Source organism: Pieris brassicae, chromosome 2 (genome assembly GCF_905147105.1).
Source record: "Pieris brassicae chromosome 2, ilPieBrab1.1, whole genome shotgun sequence".
NCBI classification, from domain to species: Eukaryota; Metazoa; Arthropoda; class Insecta; order Lepidoptera; family Pieridae; genus Pieris; species Pieris brassicae.
The window spans coordinates 5,319,107-5,345,135 of record NC_059666.1 but is presented as its reverse complement, the minus strand read 5'-3'; the positions used below and the strand labels follow the sequence as shown (position 1 = coordinate 5,345,135).

The following is a 26,029-nucleotide window of genomic DNA, read 5'->3' as shown; positions in this document are numbered from 1 at the left end:
ACCTTATTATTTTTTATGGAAGAACCTTGCACGCAATAAATTAATTGAATTTATTCAACTTATTTAAATAAACTCTAAGCTATGAACTCTTTAAAATCATCTTCCGTTGCTTAGTTTGTCAAAACCAAACTTTACCAAAAAGTAAACAAGATTTAAAAAAAAAAATTCCCGAGGGATTCAACACGGCTGTGGATGTTATCTTGCTACGCTATATTCAAAAACTACTGCGAAATGGCCGACAAAACACTACCGTGATATTTTCAAGGTATTTCTGAAGGTATTATTCTTAGGTTATAAGTTTTGACATGCCTGTTAATACGCATAATTTAATTAAATTTTGTATTGTGTGTATTTTGTAATAACTTTACAGAAATACACAAAAATCATATATTTATGACTGTTTAAGTGCTGATTTGTAAAAATACATTTATTGATTATTATATATATATATATATTTTGCTTAATAATTGTCTATTATAGCAGTGTTGGCCTAGTGGCAATATAAGCCACTAGGGTTTAGCGTGCGTTCTTATCCCTGGGGTCGTAGGTTCAGTCCCCGGCTCATGGACTTTCTTTCTATATGCGCATTTTACATTCGCTCGAACGGTGGAGGAAAACATCGTGAGGAAACCGGCTTGCCTTAGACCCAAAAAGTCGACGGCATGCGTCAGGCACAGGAGATCACTTACTATCCTTAGATTGAATGATCATGAAACAGATACAGAAATCTGAGTCCCAGACCTAAAAGTTTGTAGCGTCACTGATTTATTTTTATTTATTAATATACCCATACAGTTAATAACTATTTGTGTTCCCGGGATTGAATCGGCAAATTATGAATGAAATTGATTTAGGTTTATTTTGGAATTAAACTTTACAAAGCTATCAACTTTTATTACCACCTGTTGCTGTTGAGTTTTATGCAACATGGCACCAATAACGGACAATTACGTAGAATATACAATAATTAATATTATTATGTTGTACACGTTATATGATACATAATATAGCCAAACAGTAGTCGTCGCTTGATTAAGAAACCAAATAATGACATTTGAAGTTTAGTATTTCGAGATAAATAGTAGTTCCTTGACAAAAAATATATTTAATAATAAATTTAAATTTAATAAAATCTCTTGTAAATATGCATAATACCATCCGGAAGCTTTCACGGGCGTTTTACGCTCGAAGCTAAAGCCTCTGAGCCGTGCACTCATCAATAAGTTAACGCGCGCGGTACTCGTGTGATCACGTTCGAAATTTGATTAACATAAATAAAACAATATATTTAAAACTGAGACTATTATCTATGCGAATACTTTTATTTATTTTTGAATTTGGAACTGTGTTTCTGAAGTTTGTTTAATCTGTGCTGTGTTCTATTTTTTCGGATTACCGATTTTTAGGTGAGTGTCAAATTTAAGGTATTTAAATTATTAGGATATAAAATACATTTGCAGCAATTAAGTAAGTTATTAAGTAAGTCATTCTTCTTCGATAACATATGAATCGTGGTGCGCTTGTGGCCTAGGATTCATACACATAAGGAATTACAGATTTTTAACTTTAATTAGCAATAGATAAAAATTCTTTTTTCTTTAAAATATTAAAGTTGTAGTTTTATGTTTAACTTCAGTTTTATTGTTTTTATCTATTAATGTACTTATTTGACTTATGATTACTGTTTCGTATACATATTATGTTTAACAATATAATCCGTTTTGGCTTGTCTGTGGGTTACATTACTTATAAATAAATCAATTAGACACGAGATGTGAACGCAGCATATAGTGTTTTTTTAGGTAATAGGAAGCAGGCCAAAAGGCTCGCATGTGCGTTGCCGGTCTTCTACGACGTGGTACGCTCTTTTATTGTAGACTCTAAGTCGAATTGGTTCGGAAATACTTATACATTCTTTCTTAAATTAAGAATAAAAAAATAAAATAAAAATCAATGGCGCTACAACCTTTTTAAGTCTGGGCCTCATATTTCTGTATTTGTTTCATGATCATTTGTTAATCGAATAGGCAAGTAGGTGATCAGCCTTCTGTGCCTGACGCATGCCGTCGACTTTTTGGGTCTAAGGCAAGCCGGTTTCCTCACGATGTTTTCCTTCACCGTTCGAGCTAATGGTAATGCGCACATAGAAAGAAAATTCATTGGTGCACAGCCGGGGATCGAACCTACGACCTCAGGGATGAGAGTAGCACGCTGTAGCCACTAGGCCAACACTGCTAATATATATAATTAAGAATAAGGTCTTGCTAAAAAGTTTTATTAATGTATATATGCAACCGAGCTACGCCGGGAGAGATTACTAGTTAAAAGTGATGAATACAGAACTCGAATACAGCCGTGACCCGCGTGAAAGTGAAGACCGGTCTAAATTTATCGTTAGCGGAAGAATCATTCACTTTTATAAACTTGGGTGTAGGCTCAAAATTTAGTATTGCCTTTGAAATTCTGTATATTATACATATAAAACGAGATGTTTCAATGGAATCTCGTTAACGAGGCAATGAACTTGGAACCCCTGATGCGTGAAACGGGTCAGACTGTTACCAAACAGCTATAACTTCATGACGGCTCAGGTTTAACTCCGGTTTTTGTATGTGTTGGCTCCGGTTTTTGTTAAAATGGCTTTCTGGATGGTGTACTCAATTTAGGTCACTAGACGAGTGTATTGAATTTCCTGTGTGACATTTTTGTGGGACTTGATACATACACACGAAAATTATGAGCATGATGCGTTTTTTCATGGTGTTTTGATTTTTTGACTATTCAGTATAAGTTCTAGTATATGTTTTAAATAAAATATTTACATTAAATTTAAAAAATAAACTTCAGTACTAGATGTGCTCCGCGGTTTCAGCAGACTAAAACAAAAACTTTTTTAATTTGGTATGATAATTCCAGTAGTCTGAGATTTATTACGGGTACAAAAAAATAATTTTTCAGTTTCATCTTATTATACAATCCAGTTATATTTAAGTCTTAAAAGTAAAAGTTTTGAGGATTTTTCATAGAATTATTTAAAACAGTATATAATCTCAGGATAGTTTAATTCACACCATTCTATAAATTGTATCTAGAGAATTGTGAAATCTCAACAAACTTGTCAGTCCAGCTCCAACGCAAATCATATTTTTACTTAAGAGTTTCTAGAGAAAATCAGTGGTTTTTAACTTGCCGATATTATATCTATATATTTGTAATATACTATTTACCCAAAGGGATAAAGATAATTTTTTTATATCCTGTTGTCCTATTTACTTTTATATTGATAGTCATATTATGTAAATTCTGAAATCCTTAACCAACGAAAATCATTCATCAACGATCATCAAACGTGATACAAATTTGACGAACACGTTCACAGTTCACACATACCTAGCAGTACCTAGTTTGGGCTTAGAACGTCAACTTATTCTATACTTGTACAATATGAAAATCTTTATTTCTACTAAATCATGATGAGTTGAATAATAAGCTGCCGTTAGTTGTATGTGTGACATGGGAGTGTAACGGTCAGATGAGAAGTTACTTTTTGTCCCCACTATTGTGTTTAATGCGTTCTCTAGAGATTTAATGCTTAATGACTTAAGTGCTTTACAATGGTTGCCATTTTTGAAGTAGATAAACTAGTTTATGATCGCCATTCCCTTTTATATATCGTTAAGGTTTATCATACATTAGGTTAACAATTTAATATACTAGTTATTATCCTTTTAATTTTTGGAATATATCTTAATGTACGTTAATCCCACAATAAAATAAAATATCTCTTTTTAGTAAACATGTCATGAAAAACTTTTGAAATATTGAAACAGACGTAACTAAAATTTTTATTGTTTAAAAATATATTATACTGTAAAGCATAATTAACTCCATCGTGAAAATACTATATAGGAGTATTCATTAATAAAAATGGTAAGAGAACAAATTTGAAATTAAATAGTACTTTTAAATATAAACACTATCGGCCAATAATTCTGCCTGAACTGTACGAAATTAATTAATATGATGATGGTATAAATCTATCTTTAATGGAAAGGGAAAACTTTAATTGATATGAGAATGTATTGACATTTGACGGGTCTATTTTGTTTTTCCCGCCCTTCGCCGCGTCATTCATTCATTCAGTCATTAGCCGTTTTAGTACAGTATAGTTAAAATTTCCTCTTGACTTCTGATTACTACTCTGTACTATTTTTTTTTCTTACAGATTAAAAATATAATGGGCTAGCGGTTCACCATGAACGAAAGCAGAGAGAGAATACGTCGGGAGCGCGAGAGAGAGAAGAATACATATACCTCTCCTCGTCTCGCGTTACGCCGCGTGCTCCTGTTGGCCGAGGGCCGTCAGTTTCGGGAAGCAGCGGCCATTTTGTCCCGGCTCGGCCCGGGCGTGCTGCAGAGCGTTGCGTCGGAGCTGCCCATCGATTTGCTCATCGAGTCGTTGCCACATTCAGCTCATTTGATTGAAACTCTTCTGAACAGGTTTGTTACTATATATTTACGTGCTTTACTTACGTACATTTAACGGACATTTGATTAAACCTAACGGCATTAGTCTACCAAAAAAATAAGAAAAGGAAAAATATCAAAGTGTACTAGGTAAGATTGATCCCAGTTACAAAGTGTAAATAATTAACGGACTTCATTTTCAATAAAACTTTGGTATCGTCATTTGTGTGTGCCAAGGAACATTTGAGTGCCAACAAAATTCTACGTTGAACCTAGACGTTACCTACTTCAGCTTGTAGCTATAAAAATAACGTAAATATGAGAAAAGTACTTTTAGTATTAGTACACAAGCTTTGTAACTCCAATATTGAAGTTTTGTAGCCAATTTCGCTGAAGTTTCGTTGTACCGGAGCATAGGAGTTTTTTTTTAAATTCTAACTGGTAGAAGAAATAACATATGCCTTTTACTTTGTGTTTTTATGTCAAACACTCTCACGGATCACTTCAATTTATTTTAACAAACGTAATCAATTGAAATCAGATTAATAATCCTTACTTCCTACTAGTTTTATTTCCATACATTTACATAATATCTTGTTTGAAAGGTACCGCCCGTCAATCTGCTTTCTATATTGATTTATAAAGTGCTAAATTATAGAGGTCAATGTAATTTAATCTGTTCTAAATTTTCGTAATTTATTTTGTCCGTTTTGAGAGGAGAGTTTTATAAAACTTTGTTGCTATATCTAATGCAAGAATACTATACAATTTCTGATTACGGTAATTACTCAAAATAAACAATACTAACTACAACAGTTAACCCGTGAGCATGGAGACTGTGATCTGTCTGATTTTAAACTATAATAACTGTCGCATTAACAGCATCTTCAGTGGACCGATATTTAAACATACTTGAAATATTATCTAATTACCGATACGTGTATTACATAACATAACTTTCGTGTCGTAAATTAAAGAAAACTTTTTTGGGCGGGCCACCTGACGTACAGTTAATTCTCGTTTGACAGGTTTTTACATAATACTTTTACTGTTAATCATAATTTGGTGAATGTTTTGTTAAGTGCACGTTAAAAAGCTTAAAGCTGGTAAAGGTCATACAAATGACGATGTACAGAAACGGGACTTTTTTAGTTAGGATCTCATAAGGTCTTTAAATATCTTCACGCCGATATTCGAAAACGACAGGCTGAAGTGGCTTAGCTCGTGCAAGTAATACCAGAACCCAATGACTAGCCCAACCTAACCTGATGACAAAGAATACTGAGGGAAGCGAACGCAATCAGTATCTTTGAAAAGGTATTCAGTATTAATAATAAAAGACTTATTTGAGATACTTTATATTTAAAAGCATTTATATTTCTATCAACTAAATTATTCCAATCTGTATGCCCTTTTTTGGCAAAGGCATGCTCCAAATCCGGCCATTTCCGTCTACACTGTTTCATTCTCTGACATGTAGCACCTGATATTTCCTTAATATGGATTTTAAATTGTTTTCTTCTTTTTCGTTTATTGTACCTTGGGGACCAGTTTAACACTTTTCCATTCCTCTTGCCATGTCCCCCGTCCATTTCCATTTAAGTTTATTTATCTTCATTGTGACATCTGTTACTACTGATATGTATTTTATTTTATCTATTCGTCTCTTTACTATCATAAAACGTTCCATCGATCTTGACACACCTGTAGCTATGTGTGAGCGCTCATGTTTAAGATCCATATGGTGGTAGGTAGACAAGTATTAAAAATTCAATTATATGTATATCTAAATAATTAATGTAACGTTGAAATCGAAAATATATTGAAAAAAAAGGCATATGTGCTTAATAAAATAATTTAATCACCACAAGTTATAAATTCAGATTTGGGTTTTTGAACGTATTTTTCTCATAATAGCGTCACTATTAGAAAATAAATGATGACAATTTAATATGAAAACAACAGCAACGTGTCTTCGGTGAGTTTACCTTTAAAAACCGCATCTCATGCTTATCATTGAGAACAACAGAAGAACAAAGTAAATTATAACAGTACGAACTAAAAACAACGATTTAATCCACAATCGTATCAGTTCACACATTTTCAAAGAGTATTAAAGTCTTATTCGCGTAACAAACAGTCGACATGAATACCGGAATAAAATGGAAATTATATTTCTGGTTAAACTAAGTGAGGTCTTATAACTTACTTGACTTAATGTTCTAAAACCCCTTGATGGGGCAGAGGGCGTCCACAGCGAGTCTCCATCGCGTTCGGTCATGAGCCTCGTATTATACCTCGCTCTACGTCTTCCTTGCAGGATCCAATCAAGTGCCTGTTTGGGACTATGATTGGTATCCTTTTGGCATATCCATCTCTCTCTTTGCGTCCCTTGATCTGCTCTGTTATACATATGTAAAGAAGATTGTCGTAGTATGATTTTAATGTACTTAGGGTCACGGTAATTTAAAAAAAAATAGACTTCATATAACCTAATACGTTAATATTAATAAAAAATCGTTTCTCACACTAACGCATGCCCAGAATGCATCCCACCTTATTAGAGCAGATGAAGAAGTTAAAAACTTCTAGGTTAAAACTTGAAGAGTATTAATTGCTTATTAAACTTGTCGGTTCCAGAATTTCTTATTATTTATTCAAAATGCATTTTAAGTTTAGTCGGAACTTTAGCTTCTAGGTATTCACAGTTTGCATTTGCATAAGATAATTTAATATGTTAGTAATAGAGTGATTATTGCGGTCGCGATTGTCCGTCATACACAAAAGATAATTCGCGTTCAAGTATCCATAAGTTGAAAACAAACTCCAAATTTGAGCCACTCAAACGCTAAAATAGCTTATAAGAATTACGCGAATAACACTACTGATAATGAAATAGAATCGCATTCTCTGAACTGCGAGTGATGAAACTTTTTTATAGTCTATTGTTACCCTGGGACACTTTATTATCATGTGAACTTAAATGTGTTTATTATGTAAGCTTATCAAGGCAATACATATGCTTTCAAGGGTTTGAGAATACTTCAAAGGTCAATAAAATATGATTACAGTGGGCGTTTAGCAAAATCGTATATCTATAAGTAGATAAAAGAGGTATTGTAGCATGGAATAAAGCTTTTTCAAACATAAGCTCACAATAGATAAAATTAAAGATTATTTAGTGTAAAAGCCCACTATAGATAACATTAAAGCTTTTGCAGTGCATATGCCCTCAATAGATAGTATTAAAGGTTATTCAATGCATATCCCCACAACAGATAAAGCTAAAGCTTATTCAGGCATATGCTCACAATAGATAAAATTAAAGATTATTTAGTGCATATGCTCACGATACATAAAATTAAAGATTATTCAGTGGGAAAGCCCGCAATAGATAAATTAGAGGTTATTTAGTGCATCTGCCCTCAACAGATAAAGTTACAGCTTATTCAGTTCATATGCCCGCAATACTTAAAATTTATGAAATCATGTATGTTTGTTCAAATAAATTTAATTTGTGCTTGTTCAAGTAAATATGTTATCCTCTAGATAGGCAGGCTTGCACATCGTTTGCCTGATTATCATTTTCAATACTGGTATTGTAGTGTGCACCGCATACTGGTATAACGCCCTAATAAATAAAGGCGGATATTTGTATTTTGCTTCTTAATTTAATTTTAAAGTGGGTATAATAATAGGGTGTAAAGTGGTAATAGTAATAGTAATAGCTTGAATAAAGTATTTTGGGATTCTTTTTCCACTGTACTGTGATTATGGAAATTTTAAATAATTTACAAGAGAAGTTAAATACATAAAAAGTATCTTATAAAAACTTTTTAAACTTTTATTTCACCTACTAAAATCTGTTGCAGACTGATTTCCTTAGAGATCATCCCACGACCAGAACTACAATGTGAGGCTGTTGCGTGGAGACTTGTGGGGCTTTTGGGAAGCGAGCAGGGTTCTGGTCTTCGTGGTAGAACCTGCAGACTGGCTTCAGCACTGGTGCAATACTCCCCAGATGCCAGAGAGTCAGTCGACAGTCGGCGACGGCAGTTAGATGCTGCAGTACAAGGTAAATATAGAGTTGTGTGGTTTTACTTTAAATTTTAAATAATCTAGCCTGTTAATAGAGCACTGGTGTGGCTTAGGCGTGTAACTCTCATCCCTGAGGTTGTAGTTTAAAACCCTGGCTGTACCCTATGGAAATGGTGTTAGGCTTTGGATTCCACTTTCCGCACCATACCATACATTGATTAAGAAATACAGTAGCTCAAAAGGTTCACATATTTTCATAGTTTACCTATCTGAATGGCTTCCCTCTTAGTCGGTCTCGCTCTTATAATATTCTTAACAATAATGACCAAATTGAACGAAAACTCAGTGTAAATTGGAATCATCATCTCTTCGCCTGTTTTAAACCATGTCTTTATCTATGGGCTATGAAAAGTGTTAAGGGATTGCCATCCCAAAAGGTAATACTACATTTTAATCGACTTCAAAAATCTGGAAGGAAATTGACGTAAATTTCTCCAAATTATTTAATAGCCTAATTCTTTAATAATAATAACTAAACTTGTAATTTAGTGTTTTGTTTCAATTACGTTTCGTATTTGAATATAAAAACCACTACTTACATATAAGACAGTAATGTCTTGAATGCCGAACATTCTGCAGACGTAATTACATACTTTAAAGTTTTAGAATTTAACAAAAATGGCGCCAATGTTAATTGCATCATAAAAATTCTACAGCAGAATAAGTTGCATATTATCGTTATGAGCTAATTATTTTATCATTGGGCTCCTCAAGGTTGGGTTTCTTCATGGTTATTTCTCAATGTTATTGTTCAAAAATACTTATTGTATGTGTTACGTCTAGAGACTACACATGTTATCCCTTTTTAAACAATGATCGTCTAGAAGCACGCTGGAATTTCAACCCTTCATTGCTGCCATCCCCAAGTACCGCACTACAGGGTTTGGTTCGTCGTTTCTTGTAAAAACAGCAACGAAATGGAACTCCTTGTCCCCTTAATCTTTTGAAGCGGCAGCTAAATAGAAATCTCCTGGACAGAAATAAAAGACCTCCTGGAGGGGATAAAAAGTTTTAAGTTGGCTAGAAGTGTCCTCATTGATCAATAATAAAAATTCATTTAACGATATGAACAAATTTAATAAATAAAAAACCAATATTTCATAGAACTAACAAAAGCTTTATAAAAGCTTTTTCTTAATATAATGTAATTGTATTATATTCGACGTTCTCGTAATGGACGTTTGTAATCCAATTTTAAAATAATACTTGATCCTTATAATATATTTAAAATAACTTTTTTTAAAGTCCAGTAATAATCTTTGACAACATCATTAGTATCTGTCTAAGCCTATTTTAATATTACCAAGTTTTTAAATAGTGTAGTCTATGTTTTACTTGGTTTATCTATATTAAGTGACAAGGTCAAAGGTCAAGTTATTGGACTAAGATTAGGCATAAAATTATATTTTTACCACCCTGCAAATGCATACCCACTATGGGCCCAATTTGAGTTGGGCATTAAAGAGTATAGCAACATTATTATTACATTTGAAATACCAATAGAATGAAAAGGAACTTCGTTGAATTTGTTCTAGATTTATCGATGATTTTATATTTTGTTTTAAGTATATATATGCAAGGGCATCGCCAAAGAGATGCGAGAGCAGGTAGAAACAGCGGCCTGTCCCTTAAAAATCTAAAAAAATGTTTATAAATGTATATATTTTATAAGTTTCTAAAATATGTTTATAGTACAGTCAAGAGCAGAAGTTTTCACATACTTGAAACATACTTTTCCCAATCTCTGTATCTACTTCTACTGGCCCCCTGCCTTTTTGTCAAGCTGCTAACGCCCATGTACTCCAAATCTATTAAATATGATTGTTTAGGCACTTGAGGTACTAATCAATTACTAATAAAGCGGTTAATTCGGTTTCACTTAACTACGCTTAAATTAAATCAACGTCAACTCATTTATTGAAATAGGTTTATATTTCAGTTACCGGCAAGTAATTACGACGCATCAGCGAATTTTGGCCTTAATGAGCTATTCTTTAATAACCTGAAAACCATTCAGTGTTACATTAATTCAAACCAATAATTATTACTGCGGTTCGATGAGTAATCCATGACCAAGCAGTAAAGTATTTGCGTGGAATTGCTAATATTTATTTCAAGAAAAGAGCGTACCAATTCTTAAAGGCCGGTAACGCACTCGCAAGCCTTCTGGCATTATATGGGCAGCGGTATAACTTAACATTAGGTGAGCCTCCTGCCCATTTGCTCTCTGTTCTTTAAAACTTAAAGTAAAAGTCAAAATCAAAAATCATTTATTGAAGTGAAACTTCTTTATCGGTGTCGGAAAAAAATTTACCAGCACATTTTTCGGTTACGCGTCACATTTTTTGGTTATGCATCACATTTTTTCGTTACGCGCCATTTTTTCTTTTCACAGAAGATTCCACACACCGCAGTTGATTCGAAGCGATTCGAAGCCATTAATAACAAAAATATATAATAACGATAACAATGATAGTAATAATTATATAACAATTAATGAAATTTTGTATTAATCTTAGTAGTAATAAGGTATAATGAAATATTTGTATTGTTTGTCTATGATAATAAAAGCCTTTAGTCAAACTTTGTCTAATTTAACTTTATATAACCAATTTCTGTAAAGTTAATATATACTTTATTATTTATTATAATATATAATAGCATATACTTAGTAGTTGATTGTTCGAAAAATAAGGTCATAAAGAGGTTTCACTTCTTACGTGTGTACACTAGTACACGCACACATATTTTTTCATATATGTAACACAACACACTGATGATCGTCAAAAAAAAGAAGTATACATTAAATGCTTCTAATTTTGCATTTACTGCCAGTTCTCAAATCAAGGGCGTAGAACGAAACAGAAGAACTGGCAATAAACTCTCCTCCACTCTTTCTTATATCCTATAAGCTAAGAACTACTTTTTAAATTAAAGGTTCGGCGTGTTTAAGTATGTGTCTAATTGTAGGGAATATCCTGTTAAAGTATCTAGGATGCTATAAGTTTTTCAACAAGCTTATAAGTTTTTTAATCATGTACATACAATATAATACTATTTCTTACGATTTGAAAAAGTTTTCTATCCCTCGAATGTTACAAGTACAGTAGTCATAAAACACAAAAGAATATTACGAAAGTTGTATAACATTCTCAGAGTCATTAGACGTCTTACGTGTGCGATGAATGTGGAATCATAATTCGTCATTTCCTTACAGCGGGATTTTAAATATTTCCTTTAGATAATCAAGATGGAGAAGTTGTTTAGCTTCTAAAAGGTGTTTCCTTCTTTGTATTATGTCATATAAATCAGTAGCTCTACAACCTTATTAGGTCTGAGCCTCAGATTTCTATATCTGCTTCATGATTATTTGTCTATGATAGGTAAGTAGGTGATTAGCCTCCTGTGCCCGACACACATCGTCAACTTTAAGAAACTAAGCCAACATTGCTCTTGTATTATAGTTTACGTTTTTTAATATGTATGATCGTTATAGAACTGTTGCATTAGCATGAATAATATAAAGTAATAAAGAATACGATATATGGAATAGTTACGTTAGTTAGTTACAACGAATAGCAATATATATATGTTAAGCCAGATTAGATAATTATAGAAAAAACATGAAAAATTATCAAAAAGATTGGTTCACAAAACCCATACATGCCTCCCTCTTAAGAATTTTACGTTTAAAAATGAACCTGATGATGTCACAGACATACGATTTTTGTTTCAGGACTGGGAACACATGGCCTCACAGCCGATTCTTCTGGAACCCTCATATCTTTGCATGTGGCTATGAAGAATGAGCTGCAGAGGCACGTGGAGGTCTACAAACAGGCTTTACATAAGCTGGAGGAGCTGGTAAGTAATGATTATTGGTGTAAATATAAGCTCATTTCTAGATGTTCCATAGCTTCTAACTTAAACGTAAAGGACGATAAATCTTCCGATGACTAAACTATCACAAGTGAATTCGAACTCATTCAAATTCATTCAAGTGTTAATAGTGTTTAAGTGCATAAATGAATAGTGTTTAGGTCAAAGAGATAGGTAGCATTCATCATCATTTCCCAGGACACAATACTGTCACTCAAACGACTTCATAGGATGTTTCGCAGAGTAACATTTTTGTCAATTTTAGTGGTAAAAAAAGATTAAACTAAATTTATAGATATTTTTTAAATCAAAACTATCCATTATAATATGATTTCTTATCAGTCCTCAGTGACAGTAAACCAGGACCCAGCATCATCATCCCACCAGCGGTTACTCGCACTTTCCCACGCTGATGTCGAACGCCGGCTCATCGATAACAAATCCCTCCTCACTATTGTCGATAAACCTGCTTTACGACAACTCCCGACATTGGTCTCTTCCCTTTCTGCGAGGGTGGAAAGTGATAAGGCGGTGCTCGCCTGCGTTGGGCAGATTAAGAGAAGCGATCCGACCCTGGACTTGAGTGATACCAGGTTAGTCGTTTTAGGCTTTTTGGCAGACTTGAATACAATAAATATATTTGTAAGTTTATTTATGTTTATTTATCATACGTAGTTCATCCAGGTCTATTGCGCGCATCACCGCTACGTGGAACCAGCATACATACATACAGCAACTTATACATACAGCTGCTCATCTAGGTATTTCCGAATGAAACGTCTTTTCGTCCTTCCAAAAAAAACGTACCAATTCGAGCCTTCTGCCATCGAGAATCTCTATGGTCGGGGGATCAATTAACATCAGGTGCTTCCTGCCCTCCGTTCTATAAACAAAGTATACGACTTTTTAACCAAGGACAATCTTGCTAATCTTGATTCCTATAATAAGATCCTGCAGACTGCTTAGCTTAGTAAATTAGATCTCGAAAAAAGTATTTCGTCTCTATGTATCAAATTGTGATTACGCTATAATGAAATAAGATGGGAACTTTTAATCGGTACAATTGGGATGATTTTTATAAATAATTAACTGAAGACGGTATCGGTTTAGATTACCAAAAAAAATCCTTGGTTAAAGCCATATAAAGTTTAAGCTCCACATTTTATTCTATTATTATTGTCGAAATCGCCTTAAATGCCTTCCAAAGTAATTAATTATTTACCTCGAATCAAAACACGGAACCAGTGTTTCCTAGACCGCGGGATGTGAGCGATATCATCGGTATTGTAGAACGGGAAATCACGCGTTTGTACTAAATTCGTTTATAATGTACGGATACGATTTAATAAAGTTATCCGCTATGACTATTTAACACGGTGTAAACTTTAATGTGTATTGTTTTATTAATTATGTCTTAGAGTAGAAAATATAATAAATAATTGAATTTTGCAATATATCTTTTGATCGTATCTGCGAAAGACGATCTTTAATTCATGCGAAAATAATTATTTGAATGCCTTGTGACAGTTTCATAAAAACCTAAGTTTTTTTGCATCATATCTACACACATCACAAAACATAATAAATGTACAAGAGCGAAATGTCTTATCGCTAAGAGTTTTCAGGCCCTGTGCTCTTTATTGTATAAATATATATCTATCACCGTATAATTGCCAAAATTCATTGAATCACGCAATAAAATCAGTTTAAAATAGTCGTATCACTATCGTATTCATTAAAACGTAATACACATTACAATTGCATTAATTCACATTTATACGAGAAATTGAGAAAATTACAAAGTTCATCTATATATGTTTGTACAATTAGTATTTATTAAATTTCTCCAAAAGCCTATTACTACCAAAGAGTTTGTTATTTATTTGATTCAATGTGCTCAGGAACTACTGGACTAAAATAAAATATTCATTTCGGATAGTTCATTTATCGTGGAAGGTTTTAGGCGCGCTATCAGTTCTTACTGATAGCGCTGAGAATGATTGAAAAGTATTGCATAATGAATCATACCAGTAACATAGAAATTAAAAATATAAAAAACTTTTAACTTAAAACAAAGGTCCGGTAGAGTACATGTCTGTTCCAGTAGGCTTTCATATCGAAATGAACTTTTTGTATAATTATTCATTGTTTCCAGTGAGAACATTATTCACTATTTTTATATAAATTTTATTCTTATTCAAACGCGGTATTAATTACAAGTATCTAATTTAAAAAATATTACCCTTGATAACATTTGCTTTATATATAGAAATCATATTTAAAATAACTCCGCAACAATAGTACCACGGTCTTCGATATTCAAGGCAGGTCTAAAATTAACGCGGGTGGATCATAACTTTAAATTTAAAGAAAAACAATGATAATATTAGAGATTTAAAATGTATGATAAATGACACTACGAAATTTGTTGTAAACATGGTCGAACAAAAGGGGGACCTTACTCTGCTTCTTGACTGTTCTTATGGTCTATTAACGTAGCCCATACTTGTACATAAGTATAGAACCTATCTCAGTATCTATTCAGACTATACGCCAGTGACAAATATTCTCAGAAGCATCCATTGTTAGCGGTACGCTTACGAACTAACCTGTCAGCATGGCCCCGTAATAATCTCAACTACAGAGCGCTCTGTTTCTACCGCATAGTTATAAAAACTACGCAGTCTATGGTTACAGTCTTTTAGTAAACATTTTCTAGTTAATCTATGACATGCAAGATTTAACGGTTATTTAATATCACCGGAATAAATAAAAACCTGTTTGTCGACAGTTATTTCTAATATTACACAATCAACTTTATATGTTTGTGTACTTTCGCCGTGGTTTCGTAATATAGAAAACATCAAAGCGAGTTGGGACGAGTCAATATTGATTAATTGAGATGAATTTTCTTTTTGGATATTTCTTTTTGGATTTGGCTTTCGGCGATCAAATTTATAAAACTATACTTGTATTTTATCAATATAATTATTTGTTTATTTTATAAACATAAATTAAAATTGAATTCAGTTCTTAAATAAATTAATGGAATTAAGTTTCGTTTGTATTCATTTTCACGTATCGCGTTACTAACATGGATAAGTTTTCCTCTATATGAGAACTAAGGCGAAACTATCAGAACACAGATTTTAACTCAATTAATGATTTTTAAAAAGACTTAGTAATTGTATATATTTTAAAACATAACACATTTGTGAGACATTATAGAACATTACGATCTAGCCTAACTTAAGACTAATAAGTAACTAACACTAATTCAAATGGTTTTAAACACCAATATTAAAAGTACCACCAATAACATAATAAGATGTTTTTTATTTTGTTTTGTTTATTATCAGCAAACTGCAGTTCAAAATTTTAGATTTCAAACAATTCTCTAAATATTATTTGCTGTTTACATTCCAACATTTTATCACACATGGCTTTTCTCTCGCGGTTAGAGAAATTTTGTTATTCAATAACAATAAACGTAAATTTTACGATGCTTGGCAATGCTTTGTAACCGCATTTTAAACAAAGAATTACGTCATAAAGGTACTTCAAAGGTCCCATATTATATTAGAATCACAATTAAAATGTTACGTGAGAGATGACTCAAATAATAGTGTTAAACATAAATTAGTCTTAATTAATTATCAGTCTTAATTTATTAATATCTTAATATTATTTACAAAATTTTGTAAAAATGATTACTTTAACGGAATTTTCTTCCGGTGGTATGTAACCCTTGGTCATCAAATTTCTGTTTCTTGATATTTTTTTATGCAAGTAGGTGCCAGTCTGCCTGACACTCGACGACAATATTTGGGTTTAAGATCGGTTTTCTTACGATGTTTTTCTTTATACAACAAGTGAGTGTTAAATTTTTATCAAGAAAAGTCCAGTGCTCAGTCTTGGTAGGGCAAAAATTACATAATTTAACAAAGTTTGATAAAAAATTCTATGCATTAGGTAATCGTTTTGTCACATTACATAAGAATGCATCTTTAGCGAAAGGAAGCTGTAGAAAGTTTACGTGGTAACTTCCTTATTTACTAAATATTTCCATTTTACACAACGAATACTAAAGTGTAATAAACACGACTGTAACTGCTTTATGGTCAAAGTGAAATGTATAAACTATCGACACGGCTAATACGTTTAAAGCGGTAACGCTAGGCGTTTTACATGTGTCAATCGGCAAACATATATCCCAAAAAGCTACTTCGAGCCAACTTGTTAAGTGACTAACACGATAAAATAAAACAATAGTAATTAATCTAATAAGTTGGTGCAATTTGTTGGTTCTCAACAATGTTATCTCACTTTTCCCATACAAATGTATGAAAGTCGTGATGCAATAGATTTTACTATTGTTGACTGGTTATGTTAGCTTTTTACTTATTTTCATAAAAACTTGCTTTTATCGCGTGAAATTGGAATAATCTTCTTCGCGATCTTTGTTCCCAACCCCCAATCGTCTAAAATCATTACAATAGGTATTTATGATTAAACTAAAGCTTCCTAGAGAAATTGAAATAATTTATACGATTAATTTAATTATTTAGCTAAAGTTATGTTGTTTTCCAATATCAGTTGTCTACTTCATGGCAAAGTGTAAAAAATAATACACATACAACAACGACGTACGTACGTTTTTGTAAGGACTTTAAAAAGTTTTCGTTAAATACATTTCATATTTATTTTTTGTAATAAAAACCCGAGCCGCACTCCATGGGCGTATTCGGAACTAAATTGTGTGGAAATCCAATGTATTCGATCTGATGTTTGCCGTTTTTGGTAAAATTTGGCCAAAATATGGCAGTGCAATGAAATCTAGGATCGCAGAGGATATTAATTTTCCTTCTATTAAAAAACAGCAGTGTTGGCTTAGTGGCTTCAGCATCCCTCATCCCTGAGGTCACAGATTCGATCCCCGGCTATGCACCAATGGACCTTTTTCTATATGCCCATTTAACATTCGCTTAGATGATGAAAGAAAACATCGTGAGGAAACCGGCTTGCTTAGACCCAAAACGTCATGCTGTCAGGCACAGGAGGCTGATCACTTACTTGTCTAATAGATTGACAAATGATCATGAAACAGATACAGAAGTCTGAGACCTATAAAGGTTGTAGCGCCACTGATTTATTTTATTATAAAAAATAATTCTGAATTATTATTATGAATTGAATATATTTACAATATGATACAGTATTCTAATGATGAAGCGTCATAAAATATAATGAATGACTTATTTTTTACTCTTCATTGTCGTGTTTTACCTTTTATTTACCTTTCAGACCAGTAGCTGGTGTGTTGATGAACTATTCTCGTGGTTGTGCGGCTGTCTTATCACAAATGACAGAGACGCAAGCACCGGTCGAGACCCCGCGATCACCAACTGACTCCGCCAGTGATGGTTATCATTCTGATAGCGATGATACTCCACAGCATCCTGAAAGGTTAGATTTTTACTCCATGACTGATTTTTTACGTCATCTCGTCATCGTTCATCTCGCCTAACTGAATTTACTAATAAGAATATTTAACATAAGAAAGTGTCCAATTACACTACGTGCAGTATCTATTAAGGGGAAGACACTTTGTTCATGTGTTCACTAAAACTATTTTATTTTATCTAAAGAAAATAATTTAGAAATGTGTGCTATGTAATATAATGTAAAACTTTATAAATAGGTTGATTTTACGATAAGGTAATGGACTGAATTAAACCAAAAGTGTCACTGATTAGTGAAACGTTCATCACATACATCTCAGAAGTACTGAGTTTGATGATGTAGCACAGAAGGCTGCTCCTACCTTTAAAAGGTGTTAACGTCTAAATTTGTTTGCCATACCTCAAAGGGAATTCTCACATATAATAATTTTGTAGAAGTAAGCTGATTTCCCAATATGCGGCAGTCTGGTCGATAGCGATGGAAGAAACTCTACCAGCTCTTAGTCAACTTGACGATTTAAAACAGACTCCACAGCTCAAGTACAAGATTGTCTTTTCTGTGGTTGTTGTAAGTATATACGATTTCTATGATTTACTTGGCATACACATAAGTAAAACTCTACTTCTTAGACCAAACAATTTCGCTGACCACGACGACCAACGGGTGTAAAGTGCTTTATTTCCGTAAAAAAATCGATAGTTTTATAATAACATTAATTATGAAGTGTTCTCTTGGCTTAGGCCTGTGTGCAACAGTGTATCAGAATCTTAAGCTAAAGTAAACAGTAACATTATAAAAATCTTTATAAATTACAGAAATATGGTTGTTACAAAATCATCTAATGCATAGGGTAGTGTTACATCTAATCTAACAAAAGTCGTATAGGACCTTAAGTATGCTGGAATGTATGGGTATGTTAATGGGTATGTGTGCGTATAATACACTATCGTTTGAAAGTGTGGCGGAGAGTTGTTATAAGTTATTTTGGACCCAAAATATGTAGTAAAGCCTCTGTAGATTCAAAATCCAATTCAGCCAGCATATAATCATCTCGATTCCGGCAATGCACACGCGATCCCTATGGCATTGAGAGTGTCCATGGGTGGAATCACTTAACATCAGGTGACCCTGCTGCCTGTTTCCAACCTGTAACCTGTAACAAAACGCTTTTTATGAAATAGAATGACAAGAAACTTAGTGTCAGATAAACGGATTAGGACAGTAAAAAAAATGCTATGTAAAAAAATTTAAACATGTTTTGTATTAATTTAGTTTTATTGTCTTTTAAATTCACTCAAAATTTTATTTTAGTTATCTTTCCGCGCGGCCATTAGTCTCCGTGATAGGAGAGTGAGTGAGGTGAAATCTCTACTTGGTTGTGAGAACGAGAATGACAGCTCCCCCGCTATCTCCAGCTTTGTTTCCTCTGCTATGAGGTTAATGAGGAGTACTGCTCACAACTTTCCCCTGGGAGATGCTGAGAGGACTGTTATAAATCAGGTATATACATTTAAATTAAGGTGATAGAGTCATTTTATTGTGTAGTAACTCAAAGTTAAAAATATCAAAATATCTATCAAAATTTTCTAACTAAACCGTATACCGCGATAAATTATTTAGCTTTCACTATTTATAAGTTAGAAGTACTAGAAACTAAGTTAAGACTGAACATTTACCATGGTAAATTTTAGGCTAAATAAAAAGCTTATTGTCGCTTTATCGGATCAATGATGTACTTTTACCTGTTTAATGAAATCTGAAAATAACTAAACTATATTCCATGGTAAATTTGTTTGATACATTAACATTATTGTTAACATTATCGCAAATGAAGCGATTTTTAAAGCCTCTTTTAAAAAAGGTAAATTTAAGTTTTAAGTAAAAAAATCCTCTTGTCTTTTTGCCGACCACTTCTTATTGTTTGGCCGTGTATTTCGGTTATAAAGAACATATAATTACCAAATTCCAAAATTTCAGAATTCACTTCACGCATATTAATTTACACATACTACGACAATTTTCATTTAATTTACTTCAATCCACCTTAGAACGCCCGTTTATTTTGCAAAAGAGGTTATGGTACACACATAAACTCTTTTGAAAAAACCACTGGTACTTAAGTTCTTCTTTATATTTTTAAAGTAATGTATGGAATCCGATGATGATATCATGACTCTTCACAGGTGGTGAAGACATTAAGCGAATACCGTAGCCTGTCATCTTGTGGTGCACTGCATGCTTTAGTGGCTGCATCTTGCCGAGCAGCGTGGGCACTTTCATTACACTCTCCACCGCTTCGTATAGACACAGATTTCACTCCAGGTAAGACCAGGTCAAAACTCAGAGTTTTAAGATATACCGACTTCATCAATAATAAAACTAGGTTCGAGGTTCAGTTGGGCCATGTGTGCATGTTGTACCGCAATCATTTTTATCGCCAATATTAAGAGAACGGCTTTTTAAAAGGCCTATCTGCCATTGTGAGACGAACACTTATAATGGCGGACAGCGGTAGGAGGTAACTCTTAACACCAAATTATTGTTTTCTCTATTTTATATTAACACGCAATTTAAATAATTAAATCTTCTTAGGTATCAGTTATTTTTTTGTAGTATGTTGTAAATGGTATTATACATATTATAGAAACCTATTTATCGTAAAGAACGTAACAGATAAAAAATTACATCCATTTTCGACCCGAAATAGTTTGTTGTAAACCTCGATGTAAACTAATCTGTGCTCAAAGAGTAGGCTTATGTCGATCACACGTAATACACATATGAACCTGATAACAAAGCCACTCCAATTAGATTACCTGCCTATTAGATAAGCCTTTTGTACTCGGCCTTAATAGCGCCTAAGCTCCGGGTATCGCAGGGGTCTAGGATTGGACCTCCATTACTTGTTCAATTCATAGAAAATATACAGATTTGATTTGAAATTAGATCGCTTTTTGTTTTCTCTGTAATACTAGAAAAAGATAGATATATCGATATTTGCGTGATTTTCGAATAGGAAGCTGTGCTTAAAAGACGTATTTATTATTTTGTTGTTACGACTGAGAAAACCTAATATTCTTGCTATATGACAATTCAATGATAAGTATTTTTTTATACTGCAGTTAGAACGTGGAATTCATAAATCTATTAAAATACAGCTGATATATGTATCACCAGAGTGTAATTTTTTTTATTTCAAAGCCCAAAAATTCTACATCGCTTACAAAAGTTATCACTATAGGTCAAAATTATCTGGTAGTTAAGGTATTCAAACTATTTTTGTTTTCAGTCGTAATGAACCCTGAGAAACATATTCGGTACAGTGCGGCAGGTGATCGTCGCTCGGACCTTATCAAATCTTTCGTGTGGCCGGCTTTGATGGATCGTAATCGTTGCGTCTTCAGGGCTATTGTTCTAACATAGCCAAGAGCTATAAAGGATTTCACTGTATTATTTTGACATTGTGGACAATATTCATTCGATTTATGTTTTCAAACAGAACGATGCTGTCTAAGCTCTGCATTTTTCTTTACTATGATTATTCAAGTCGTTATATATACTACTAGGTTTTAAAGGACCTAAATCTAAGTTTAACATGTAAGTTTATATTTATTCTAACTAATAACTTAGTCATAAACTGTATATGTTTAATTAAATTATTAAAAAGTTCTTCGTGTTTTATCTTAAAGACCATACATTTCACAATATCATTCCAGGATATTCGTATTACAAACAATAAAATAATTGAGTCATTTCCAATTGTTCACCTCAATTTGTATCAGTGAAGATTAGATAAAATTTGTTATCAATATTTAAACGAATTGATCACGACAATAGGCAGTTATTTGTTACGCGCAGAGATAGAAACTGTCCAGTGTAAAATACAGTGATAAATACAAATAGTCTTTTTTGGAAACTTTAAAGAGTGGAGTGGAGCTTTAATAGCAATTTAAAGATGAGCTACCCTCCGTACGGACCGCCATCTTATGGGCAACCATCACTCTCTGGGAACAATTCTAGGCCCTATCCACCACCAGCCGAACATCCACACCCATCTTACCCATACTACGTTCCAGGCACCGTTATGGTACCAGTGCCTGTTATGCCAATGCCACAGATGCCGATGCCACAAATGCCGATGCCACCAATGCCGATGCCCACAATGCCAATGCCCGGGCCACCACAGCCTATAGAAGGTCAACCCACGTACATAACCAATTACATCTATCACGGCGAGAGCTCCAATCAATCAGATAAAGTACAAATAGCCGAAATTGGTGGGGATTTCGACTGGGTGCCCACTACTACAACAACAGCTGGACATTTGTCAGGGAAAGCGGTTCTTGGGGGCCATGAGGGTTGGGACGGAAGTCCTCTATGGGTGATACGAGCATGGCATAATGGAGACTTGATACCTGGAAAGCTTTCAGTGAGACATAAGTCTGCTTCCGTAATGTATAACGGCAAAGAAATTCCAGTGCAGAATATCGAAGTCCTTTGTTCGAGACCGGATAGCTTAAGATGGGTTCCTTCTTCAAATGGCATTATTCCTCCTACAGCTATTCCTGGAGGAAAGACGACATCCGGTGAAGTGTTGTATGTGGGTCGAGCGAGGCACCAACTTTCAATTACCCCAGGAAAAGTTCATCCTAGTCATAACTGCTGTTATATAAGTTTCGGAGGATCGGAAGTGTCACATAAAATGTATGATGTCTTGTGTAGAATCAGTTAGGGTGTTAGACGAGTTGTATCTATGAGCTAAAGGGCTAGGCATAGCATATAAATACACTAAGAATTTATATCTACTAATTTTCTTTGTAATGCTCATTAAATATGTAAATTAATTTAGTCGATATTTTATTTTTGTTATTTGATTGAATAAATAGTATAACATTTATCAATTTGCAGAAGTTTTATCTTATCTTTCAATTCTATTGCGAAATTGAACTGAATTTATTATCTTTTATAAGTAAGTAGCTATACGGATGAATTTAACTTTTCATACATTAGAGGTCCAAATAAGAAGTTGAATTAAATAATTTATTTCCAGTAATTTTGTTTGTCTATAGATTTTTATTACCTCGCGACATCGCAACATAACTATAACAGCCACAAAAACAAAGTGCCTGGCAAAATTCTACGAGAAAGAGTTTTTAGAAATGCCTTTATGTTTTAGCAGGCGCAGTGTTTGACGATAGCAGTTTCAACGATAATTGTAGGTGTCGTACCTACATGGTACCTAGATGGCTTACAATGTATTCAGTTACTCTACAAATATATTATTTTAATTTAATTAATTTAATTTTAATAATTAACTGCGTACTACTAAAGTTAATAATGATCAAGCCATGTTGAGAGTGTTAATTTCGTTATAGTTCTACCCATATTCGTTACGCTAATGTTGTAGCCTGCAAATGTTTTAATATACAATGCTACACCATAAGCGTAACGGAAGGATTTGTTACAGGATAAGAAGCAGGGGCTTCAATATTTATGTTTTCAAAGCATTTAGCAGTTGTTTGTAGAAATTCATATAAAATATTTGATAAATTTTATTACAATCTCTGTAGAATACCTCCATGACTAGCTCAATTAATATTAACTCTATCAATGAGATGACCTCAGAGGTTTCATTGAGTTAGTTGTCACTTATATACTTGTGGTTATTGCATGGTGTAGATATATTTACATAGAATTGATTAAGGAAATTAGTGTTTTATCATCATTAGCAAAAACAAAAATTACTTATCTAGTTATTCGGCATATTGCAAATTAGTTTTAAGAATGGCGCGATTTAGCTTTAAACTTTGATTATATGTATGTATTAGGAGATAATTTAGTTCCGGTAGTGTGCCTTGAGTACAAACTCTACTAAGCTGGCATAGTAATGCTTGCGAAACACTCGAGCAATTAAAATACGATTAACACGCAGATAAAAGTGATAATTGAAAATATTAAGCCCGAATGTAGCGCCTATTAATATAATGGGGAGTGAAAATTAAATTGTCTAGAATCGTTCTCAATAACTAGCTTAAAAACGTACAAAATGTTTGGTCTGTGTGTATTACACCAACACAATAAGCTATCTAAAATGAAAATCGCTATTCAAATTTGTTTTAATTAACAAATTGCAAGCAATTTACTGTCAATCCCTATTGATATAAATCCCTATTTATCGCTGTCTCATCTTGGAAACATTTGATCGCTGCTAGGCAATATTGTGTGTGAGATAAACTAGTGTTATGTACCGTGGTTCTGAAAACATAGAATTTAAATGTAGTAAATAAATTAATAAAACTATAATATAAAATTAATTGATAGAAATAAAACTAGATTTTGAATGAATCGAGCATGTTACGTGTTATTAGTACTTGACAACAAAAATATATTTAATTTCTTGAAAGGCCGGCAACGCAGTTGCAAACCCTGGAATTAAATATTATGACACTATCTGGTCAATATATTCTTGAAGCTTTGTTGTATGCACAAAAAATATAAACGATTTGAAAACAAATGATGACTTTCACCAGTATAATATTCGAAACAGAACCAATTTGAGTGTACGACCGTCACAGTGGTACAAATAAACGTGGTATAAAATTTTATAATAATAATAACCTAAGCAAAACCCGGAATAACTTAAACCTAGTATAACGTCGGTGTAACCGTTGATACTAGCGTTATTCCAGCCGCCACCCTAGTTTAAATCTGACATAGCATAAACCATGTTACCAACCAAAATTCCGTGTTTTTAATGAAAGCCGATTAAAGAATGTTTTGAGAGGGAACAAGTTCATGGTAGATAACATGGAGACTCTGGCTATGCTTACACTCCTTATTTATTTACACCAGTACTAAATCCGACCACTCATAAAAAAGAAGCATACAATTATGTCTATACCCACATTAGAACTCCCAATAGTGTAGAGATTTTTTGGCGTATGGAACAACCGATCAGGGGATTCAGAACATCAACAGAACCAAGATGTATATCATTGGCAGTCTTGCACAAAATAGCCATTGAATTGAAAAAGGAACCTAGCTCTGATGATTAGACCCTGCCTCCACCACCAACAACACCCTAATCTCAAAACACAGCGTGTTCTCTTGCTGCGTGGAGCAGCAGTTAGGGCCATATTTATTAAAGAAAACTTTTTAGGTTTTAATAATTGAGTTATTTTAAGAAATAAAACATTTTTATTACATTGTTCTATTTATTTTAAACTGACTACTAAAGTCTTCAATAGAATGTCTGTCTGTAATTTTAAATTTATATTATATTAGTGTTCTTTTTGAAGGCAATGAGCGCCTTCCGTCTTCCAGAGCTTGAAAACTATACATATCTGAATATAAGGCTTCCCGACACTAAAACTATCTTTGCTTGCTTTCTTTTACAAATAAGAGAACATTAATTTAGGCTCTGTCGATGCACAACTAAAAAACAATTATATATTTTGATTAAACAATGTAGTTTTTGAGGTACAGGTACTTGTTAAAATAAACTCTGTTATTTCGCTCCAAGCCTTCATTTTATCTTTTTCTGTGTTTGTACTTAAAACTTTGTTTTCTATTATGGACCGATAGGGTCGTAATATATTTCTAAGAAGCTGCAATCGAACACAAGAAACAAATTAAAGTTCAACAAAAGCAACATTCATGTTTCAGTTTTACTCGACATTCACAATTCTTCATACCTTTTCTTCTTTCTTCCAATTAATCCAGCATTCTCTTTTATTATTAGGCATTTTAAAATCTTTTAAAACTGACAGAAATACGGTCAGTTATCAGAGACAAATTTCTCTTTTTTTCTTAAGTTTATCAATTAAATGCGACGTTGCCGTCTTGTGCCTATGGCATAACGTGGGAATAGTTATACCAACGTTGTAACGAGTTTATAAGTAAGAAATTTTGATCTCCTTATTTTTAGCTTATTCTAAGTTTAACTATTCCTAGTGTAAGGTTGGTTCCAAGTAAATTTTTATTTGTACCACTGTTAGGCTCCAGAAGATAAACCAACCAAACCGTATATGGATATTGTATTCGTTTTTACAACAAACAAAATAAATTTAAAGCCCTCGTTAAACGTAAATTAATCAATAAAGCTTTTTATAAATTTGGCGAA

General features: G+C 33.2%; 2 protein-coding genes across 2 annotated transcripts; both read left to right on the top strand.

Moving 5' to 3' along the window:
• Positions 1-1,247: 1,247 nt before the first annotated feature.
• Positions 1,248-21,576, top strand: LOC123720063. Its single transcript, XM_045676515.1, has 10 exons — positions 1,248-1,406; positions 4,226-4,500; positions 8,340-8,542; positions 12,302-12,429; positions 12,787-13,037; positions 17,749-17,910; positions 18,342-18,474; positions 19,219-19,407; positions 20,091-20,229; positions 21,197-21,576. The coding sequence occupies exons 2-10, from the start codon at positions 4,256-4,258 to the stop codon at positions 21,328-21,330; spliced, it is 1,584 nt and encodes a 527-aa protein (XP_045532471.1). The 5' UTR covers positions 1,248-1,406; positions 4,226-4,255; the 3' UTR covers positions 21,331-21,576.
• Positions 21,577-21,740: 164 nt separating this feature from the next.
• On the top strand, positions 21,741-22,752 carry LOC123720131. The gene has a single exon (XM_045676630.1). It carries the CDS (start codon positions 21,863-21,865, stop codon positions 22,637-22,639), a length of 777 nt encoding a protein of 258 aa, XP_045532586.1. The 5' UTR covers positions 21,741-21,862; the 3' UTR covers positions 22,640-22,752.
• Positions 22,753-26,029: the final 3,277 nt, after the last annotated feature.

Excerpts from the sequence above, each read along its gene's own strand:
- LOC123720063 (XM_045676515.1), top strand. The coding sequence starts at position 4,256 with ATGAACGAAAGCAGAGAGAGAATACGTCGGGAGCGCGAGAGAGAGAAG. Across the intron at positions 12,430-12,786 it reads TACATAAGCTGGAGGAGCTG|TCCTCAGTGACAGTAAACCA; the intron begins GTAAGTAATGAT and ends ATTTCTTATCAG. Across the intron at positions 17,911-18,341 it reads ACTCCACAGCATCCTGAAAG|AAGTAAGCTGATTTCCCAAT; the intron begins GTTAGATTTTTA and ends ATAATTTTGTAG.
- LOC123720131 (XM_045676630.1), top strand. The coding sequence starts at position 21,863 with ATGAGCTACCCTCCGTACGGACCGCCATCTTATGGGCAACCATCACTC.